The sequence below is a fragment of the Salvia hispanica genome, chromosome 2 (assembly GCF_029641045.1).
Source record: "Salvia hispanica isolate PSC_SH4W2 chromosome 2, Shi_PSC_v1, whole genome shotgun sequence".
In the NCBI taxonomy this organism is placed as follows: Eukaryota; Viridiplantae; Streptophyta; class Magnoliopsida; order Lamiales; family Lamiaceae; genus Salvia; species Salvia hispanica.
Window position 1 is genome coordinate 45,587,138 of NC_142693.1, and position 8,661 is coordinate 45,595,798.

The window sequence follows — 8,661 nt, forward strand, 5'->3', positions numbered from 1 at the left end:
ATTTTCCTGTAGGGATGAAGGATCCATATGGCTATGAACAGCAGCGGGGGTTTAGCGATGAATACTATAACTCCAACCATGGGGGATCATATTACGACCCAAACTGCTCTGAATTCTCCAATGATGCACAAGATTACTGCTCTGATAACTCATCTGAAATATGTGCAGGTATGGAGGATCAACCCCGCTCCACTTGGGAGAATCTGCTGGAAAGAGGGTTGGAAAATCTAGAAAGAAACAAAAGCACCTTGGAAAGAGGGTTGGAAATCCAAGTTGCTCAAGTTGAGATGCTGGAAATTAATCTTGGGATCATAGCCACGACCATAGGAAGCAGGCACAACCCAGGTACCCTTCCTAGCCTGCCAGAGGTTAACCCGAGAGGAAAATGCCATGCCATGCAGCTGCGTAGCGGAACTACATATCAACCTCCAGAGGCATGAGACCTAGGAATGAGAAGAAGGGAGGCAGAGAAGCCGCAAGGGAATGCATCTACCGAAGCAGTGCGGCGGTCCGCCGCACCCCAACACGGCGACCCGCCGCCTATACCTCAGCAGATCGAGGAAGACTTAGGATTGGCCACTGGCGGAAGCCCGGCGACCGCCACCCCTCATCTCGGCGGCCCGCCGGCTGGGCAGCAGCAGCCAGACAGACCCACTCAGAGTAGTGTTGTTATCCCGTATCCTCAACGGTTGAAGAGCAAGAAGCTTGACGCTCAGTTTGCCAAATTCTTGGAAGTAATGAGTAAAGTCCACATCAACATTCCACTAGTGGAAGCCCTGCAACAAATGCCCAATTACGCCAATTTTTTGAAAGATGTGGTGGCAAGAAAAAAGAAATGGGGGAAGTACGAGACAGTGGGCCTAACAGAGAATTGCAGTGCTATCATCCAAAAGGGATTACCCACTAAACACAAAGAACCAGGGAGTTTTACTTTATCTTGTGTTTTGGGGAGTGATGTAAAGGGTAGGGCGTTATGTGATCTAGGATCTAGCATTAACTTGATGCCTTTGTCTTTTTACAGGAAACTTGATGTTGATAGCATTCGTCCCACCTCAATCACACTGCAGATGGCAGATCGGAGCACAACAACACCAATGGGGATAGTAGAAGATGTCTTGGTAAGAGTTGGAGAGTTTATTTTTCCAGCTGATTTTGTTGTTCTTGACATGCAGGAGAACAAGAAGGTCCCCTTGATACTTGGAAGACCGTTTTTAGCTACTGGGGGAGCCATGATAGATGTACAGAAAGGAAAGCTTACATTAAAGCTACATGATGAGAGCATTACATTCAACATCTACGACGCCCTGAAATTTCATGGAAAGGAAGGGGCAGAAGGCTACCAAGAATGCAGTGTCATCCAAGTCGTCACCGATTGTGTTGGAGAAGTGGAATTCACTTATCACCAAACCCAGGACCCTCTTGAAACTTGTCTCAAAAATTCTTTTACTCCTAACACAGATTTATCTTCTTGTGATGCTAACGTATGTGCCATCATTGCAGAATTGGAAGTGCTACCAGAAAGAATTCCCCAAATGGGGAATGCATTCTTACCATTACGCACTCCCGAAGAAGAGGCAGAAAGGAGGAAAACAGTGGGAAAGCCACGGGGACCGCCCAAAGTAGAGCTTAAACCTCTTCTCGACCATCTCAGGTACGCTTTCCTAGGGCCGAAAAACACTTACCCTGTTGTTATATCCATTGCATTAAGTGAGAAAGAGTGTGAGAAGCTTTTGTGTGTTTTGAACAAGTATAGGTCTGCCGTAGGATGGTCTATTAGTGATCTAAAAGGAATTAGCCCTACCACATGCATGCACAGAATTTTACTTGAGGAAGGGCATAAACCTCGTGTGCGAAACCAACGTAGACTTAACCCTATCATGCAAGATGTGGTAAGAAAAGAAGTGATAAAGTTACTAGACGCAGGGATTATTTATGCAATATCTGATAGTGAGTCGGTAAGTCCTACGCAAGTAGTAGCTAAAAAGGGGGGGATGACGGTAGTACCCGGCCAGGATGGAGAGATGATAGCCACTAGGGTAGCCACAGGTTGGAGAGTATGCATTGATTATAGGATGTTAAATGCAGCCACTAGGAAAGATCATTTCCCTCTACCTTTTATTGATCAAATGCTTGATAGACTATGGGGATACGATTATTACTATTTTCTTGATGGCTATTCTGGGTATAATCAAATTGCAATTGCTCCCGAAGACCAACATAAGTCTGCTTTTACATGTCCTTATGGTATTTATGCTTATAGAAAAATTTCTTTTGGTTTGTGTAATGCCCCTGCCACTTTTCAGAGATGTATGATGGCCATATTTCATGATTTGATGGAAAAAGTGATGGAAGTTTTTATGGATGATTTTCTGTGTTTTGTAAATCTTATGATCATTGTCTTGACAATCTAGCTAAGGTTTTGCAGAGATGTGTAGAAACTAACCTTGTTTTCAATTGGGAGAAATGCCATTTTATGGTGAAAGAAGGTATAGTTCTAGGGCATAAAGTGTCTTCTGCGGGAATAGAGGTAGACAGGGCAAAGATTGCAGCCATCAAGAAACATCCACCGCCACCCAATGAAAAGAGAGTAAGAAGTTTTCTAGGACATGCAGGCTTCTACCGAAGATTCATCAAGGATTTTTCTAAGATCTCTAAACCTCTTTGTAAATTGCTTGAGAAGGATGTGAAATTTAATTTTACTTCCGATTGTTTGAAGGCTTTTGAGACTTTGAAGAAAGCTCTAGTAAGCGCTTCTATCCTCATCACACCTAATTGGAGTCAACCATTTGAGATCATGTGCGACGCAAGTGATATTGCAGTTGGCTCAGCTTTGGGGCAGAAGAGGGACAAGATTTTTAGAGTCATATATTATGCTAGTTGAACTTTAGATTCTGCCCAAGCTAATTACACGACTACTGAAAGGGAGATGCTTGCTATTGTTTATTTTTTTGATAAATTTAGGGCCTATCTTGTTGGAACTAAGACTGTTGTTTATACTGACCATGCAGGTATTAGTCATTTGTTTGCAAAGAAGGATGCAAAACAAAGACTTATCCGATGGATCTTGTTACTCCAAGAGTTTGACGTAGAAATCAAGGACAGAAAGGGGTGCGAGAATGTGGTACCGGACCACTTGTCAAGGTTGGAGCACCCGGTGGAAGGAGAAGATTTATCTTAAGAAATCAACGAGGACTTCCCATACGAGCACCTGTTTTTCACTCAAGCCACTTTTCCTTGGTACGCTGATATTGTCAATTATTTGGCGGCAAAGGTACATCCTCCCGATCTTACTCCTTATCAGAAAAAGATTTTATAGAGATGTACGATCTTACTTTTGGGATGAGCCCTACTTGTTCAAAAGATGTGCAGATACTATACTTAGGAGATGTGTCCCTCAAGAAGATTGGGTGGCTATAGTCGAAAAGTGCCATTCGTCTCCCACTGGAGGCCACTTTGGTGTGCAAAGAACTGGGATAAAAGTCTTGCAGAGTGGATTCTATTGGCCTACCATTTTTCGCGACTCCGCTAGTTTTGTTCTCCAATGCAATGAATGTCAACGAACGGGTGGAATTTCTAAGAAGAAGGAGATGCTTATGAATATCATCATTGAGGTAGAATTGTTTGATGTATGGTGGATAGATTTCATGGGATCGTTCCCAAAATCAGGAGAGTACCAATATATCTTACTTGCAGTAGAATACGTTTCTAGATGGATGGAAGCAATTCCAACCAAAACTAACGATTCTAAAGTTGTCATTGCTTTTGTTAGAAAAAACATATTTTGCAGGTTTGGTACGCCCCGTGCCCTTATTAATGATGGAGGATCTCACTTCAACAATAGATGGTTGGACAGCGTGTTGGACAAATATGGAGTCAAGCATAGAGTAACTTCGCCCTATCATCCTCAAGCAAATGGGCAAACTGAGTTAGCAAACAGGGAAATCAAGTCAGTCCTTCAAAAGACGGTGAGCGTGAACCGTAAAGATTGGGCACTCCGGTTAGATGACGCATTGTGGGCATATCGTACCGCCTACAAAGGCCCCATAGGTATGTCTCCTTATCAACTTGTGTTTGGTAAGTCTTGTCATTTGCCTCTTGAGATGGAATACAGGTCATATTGGGCAATCAAAAAGTTGAACCATGACTTTCGCAAAGCCGGTGAAGAAAGACGTCTTTTTCTAAATGAGATGGACGAATTTAGGATGGAGGCTTACGACAGTTCATCAATTTATAAGGAACGAATGAAGACTTACCACGACCGGATGATCAACCTGAGAGAGCTCACGCTGGGGGGATGTAGTTTTGTTGCACAACTCGAGACTTTCTCTATTCCCCGGCAAGTTGAGGTCTAAATGGACCGGTCCGTACATGATCAAGAATATATATGACAGTGGAACAGTGGAATTGCTAGCTCCGGATGGCCACCGTGTGTAGAAGTATTACAGTTCGGACAAGATAGTGGAGGAGGAGGTTGATCTAGAGGAACCACCCAAGGAGTGAAGAAAAAGGGGGTAACGTCGAGCTCATGACTTTAAAAGAGCGCTTGTTGGGAGGCAACCCAACCATGTTTTTGACATTTTTTTGCTTTAAGTTAAGTGTTTTTGGTGTTAGTTTTAATTTTTGAGCGTTGAAAATTTTTCGCAGGTTCTGACCTCTCCGCGGCGACCGCCGCATGTGCTGCGGCGGTCCGCCACATACTCGCTGGAACATTCTTTTGTCGCGTGGCGACCGCCGGACAGTCTGCTGCGGGCCGCCGCCTGGGCGTATTTTTCCAACGTGATTTTTCCGAAGTTTCGCAACTTGCGCCCAGTCAAGCCTCAACGTGAGAATTTTCAAGGTACGCTTTTTTTTCAGTAGTTCACGTCCCTACCAACTCTGCAAACTTATTTTACACTTTGTTGTAAATAAGTTTGGGGGGATGAAGTGGTGGATCGTGAGTTTAGTTTTTGCTTTTATTTTCAAAAACCCCGTAGGTGAAATTTTGTGTTCTAAAAATGTTTTCTTGAATCCATGTCGTGAACTCAACATGAAGAACTTAGAAACACGCATGTTTAGAGATATACTTTAGATCGAGTTTCCGATGATATTACAGTCCATCTAATGTTTAAGTGTGGCTTAACGTTTTGATTTGATGGTTCGGTAAAAAGGTGCATAATTAGTGAATTGTTTGTTCGCCTTGAATCATGCTTATACCTTGTGAGGATTTGAGCCAAAAATTTATTCTTGTGTGATTTATCTGCATGCATGTATATGTTTCTAGTCTTGCCTAAGTTTACATAGTGTTTAAGTCGATTTAGGCGGATGATTGGCCATCTTTTCTTAGCCTACTTTTAGATTCCCATACTTTCTTTAATTTTAGTTTTTAATTCATTTTTTTTTTTTGGTTCTTGTAGGTTTTGTATGCGAACGCGCTCTGGGAAGGACAGCCAAGAACCGCTCGATTTAGAACTTGAGAGAACTCGTAGGAAAATAAGAAGTGAAAAAGGATCAGGAACAATGGGTGACCGAACGGACATCGAGAAACTGCAGGAAATGGTGAAGCTACTGATGGATGAGAGAGATACGGAAAGGGCAGCCCGAGAGGCTCTGGAAAAGAAGAATCAGGAGATACAACCCGTGATGAACATGTTCAATCATGGGAATATGATTACCTTTCCCGAAGGACCTCGTATTGACGCTAATAATTTCGAGTTACGCATGCCCCTTATTCAAAGGGTCGAGCAAACTCCTTTTGCAGGTAGGGCTACAGAGGATGCTAACCGCCATCTCTCCAAATTTGTGGAGATCGCAAACACTCTCAAACTGAACGGTGTCGACGACGATGCCATAAGGGTAAGACTCTTCCCCTTTTCATTAACTGATTCTGCTAAAGAGTGGTTTGAATGTATGCCCAGAGAAAAGGTCTCCACATGGAAGGACATTGTAGCTGCCTTCCTCGACAAGTATTATCCGCCGGGCACAATTTTGAATTTCAAAAGCGAGATCTTTCAATTCATCCAAGGCCAGGACGAACCCCTCTATGAGGCGTTTGTTCATTTCAAAGCCCTTCTCCGAAAGTGCCCTCACCATGGTTTCATTGTGGACCACCAGGTAGGGATTCTCTATAATGGGTTTAATGAGAAAATTTGTGATATGCTTGATTCAGGTGCAAATGGAGGGTTCTTAAGGAAGTCAGGTGAGGAAGTCATGGCAGTAATAGAAGAATTCGCCACCAATAGCAGGGGGTGGTCGAAAGAAAGGCATAGCCTAAAGAGGATAGCTGCAGTTGAAGAAGCCGAGGAAAGCTCCTTTGCAAAGGAATTGGCCGAGCTTCGAGTTAAGGTGGACCAAATGGATTCATCAAGGAAGGAGGACCCGATTCCACCAACCTCCATTATAGCAGCCTCTAAGCCCGAAACTCCTACCCCGACAGTGGAAGAAATCAACTACATGCAAGGAGGCGGCCCCAATAGAAATTACAACAACAACTATCGCCCTAACCAGGGGGCGGTAATTTCAATAATCCTAATGGAAACCGACCTTACCCTAATATCTCTTATTCTAACAATAATTACTTGCAACCCCCCGCAGGATTTAATGTTAGCAAGGGAGGAGTAGTTGAGACACTCAAGAAGGAGGAAAAGTATGAACAAGGGATCACAAGGATCTTGGAGGTAATCGCACAAGATAGGAAGGTTAATGACACCAAGATCGGAGTGGTTGAAGCTAGGATAAACAACCTCGAGCAGGGAAATGAACACGATCTCAACAGCCATAGCCAACATCAACACACAAATGGAGCAAATCCAAAAGAAATTGGATGAGGATAGGGCAAAGGCAGCCACTGAAGCCCAGAATGTAGTCTGCCCAGCCGCCGGCGGACCACTGGACTCTACGCGGCGGGCCGCCACCGAGAAGGCAGAAGCGGCCACCCAGCAGGGACTCGTGCGGCACAATGGCATTTTTTGAACATGTTCTGTAAAGTTCATACTAACATTCCTCTAGTTGAATCGTTGCAGGAAATACCTAAATATGTGAAGCTACTAAGGGAGGCAGTGATGAGAAAGAGAAAGCCGACAAAAGCCGATCTTAAGCTACCACATCATTGCAGCGAGATCATCCAAAAGGAGAAGACAGTGAAGCAGAGGGATCCGGGCCAATTCATTATCCGATGCCGGATTGGAGAGGGAAAGGTTGACAAGGCCCTATGCGATCTAGGACTTCCATCAATCTCATGCCGCTGAAGTACTACGAAAAGCTCAACATTGGGCCTCTCAAAACTTCAGACGTAACACTTAGGTTGGCCGATAACTCGACCATCAAAACTTTTGGTATGATTGAGGATGTCTTAGTGAAAATAGATGACTTTATTTTCCCCGTCGATTTTATTGTGCTTGACATGAAAGTAGACAAGAACGTCCCTCTAATTTTAGGGCGAGATTTTCTTGCCACTTGCAAAGTTTTGATTGATGTAGGTCGTGGCGAGATCACAATCAGCGACAATCATAGCCAGTCCATCAATAAGATCGAAAGCGAGATGATCAAGTTTGAGGAAGCAAAGCGGGCTAAGATGGAACAGCAGTGTAGGGCAATCATGGTCATGGATTTGACCAAATCTCAAGACCCCTTTGAAGTGGAGGATCCTACTACCTCCACTATCTACATTGTCAACGAGGTAAGACGTTCTCCCAAAAAGGACGATACTAACCCCTCCACCTCTATCCCGCAGAAAAAGAAGCAAAAGAGGAAGAAGGCAACGAAGGAGGACTCCGAGATTTATGTTATCAAAACAAATAAGGGGAAATACAAGTGGTGGAAGAAGCTAGGGACCAAGTTGCTCCCTATGCCAATTTTCAACACTAGGGTCGGTGATCCGCTCAATTAGTGGGCCACTTCAAAAGTCGAGCTAACGACTAAAAACAAAAGCGCTTGTTGGGAGGCAACCCAATTTTTTCGTTGATTTAGTTTTGTCCTTTTATTTAAAAAAAAAATTTAATTCAACGCGTGGCAATCGCCGCATTTAACACGACGGTCGCCACACGTATTTTCACATGTGCAGGATAGGAAAGGCTTAGGGGATGCTTAGGGCAGGCCGGATGAACCGCTGAATGGGCCGCGGCGGCCCGCCAGAAATCGCTGTTTTAGAACGCCCGTGCGGCGGCCCGCCGGGCGCAGTCCAGAAGATGGGAATGCAGTTTAAAAGGTAAGTTTTCCATTCTTTTTCTCATTCCTTCTCAAATTCCTTCCTTGCACACAACCCCCGCCTTTATAAATCACCAATTTCACACACCCACACCATAATTTTCTCAATTCTCTTCAAGTTTAGATTTCTTCATTCAATTCTCAATCAACACAAGGTATGCATCCTAACTAAATTTTTTAGTTTTGTTCTACTTCTTCCATGGATTTAAGCATGTTTTGGATGAATTGTTCGGTGAAAACTCTTATTTTATGATGGGGGATGATTGTGTATGCTTATTTATGGATTTCCATGGTGATATTGTGTTTTGGTGATAAGTTTTGAAGCTTTGTGAATAGTGATTCCTTCTTGTTCCTACTTGTTTTTATGTTGCAATCATGTTCATAACATTATGAGGCTATTATTACCTCCATGAATTGCAATACTTTAGTATCCTATAGAGATTGTTGATATGTATTGATCTACTGTTGATACGTCTCTGC

At 43.5% G+C, this 8,661-nt stretch overlaps 1 protein-coding gene across 1 annotated transcript; it reads left to right on the top strand.

Annotated features, from left to right (window-relative positions):
- Nucleotides 1-449: 449 nt before the first annotated feature.
- Nucleotides 450-4,352, top strand: LOC148932509 (uncharacterized). The gene is made up of 5 exons (XM_089065131.1): nucleotides 450-2,307; nucleotides 2,412-2,587; nucleotides 2,681-2,876; nucleotides 3,009-3,141; nucleotides 3,788-4,352. Exons 1-5 carry the CDS (start codon nucleotides 450-452, stop codon nucleotides 4,350-4,352), a joined length of 2,928 nt encoding a protein of 975 aa, XP_088921257.1.
- The last annotated feature ends 4,309 nt before the right edge of the window (nucleotides 4,353-8,661 follow it).

What these genes read in the sequence shown, in the direction of transcription:
- LOC148932509 (XM_089065131.1), top strand. Translation starts at nt 450, where the DNA reads ATGAGAAGAAGGGAGGCAGAGAAGCCGCAAGGGAATGCATCTACCGAA. An exon ending in CCCTGCCACTTTTCAGAGAT is followed by an intron (nt 2,308 to 2,411) that starts GTATGATGGCCA and finishes TTGACAATCTAG; the next exon opens with CTAAGGTTTTGCAGAGATGT. An exon ending in CGCCACCCAATGAAAAGAGA is followed by an intron (nt 2,588 to 2,680) that starts GTAAGAAGTTTT and finishes TTGCTTGAGAAG; the next exon opens with GATGTGAAATTTAATTTTAC.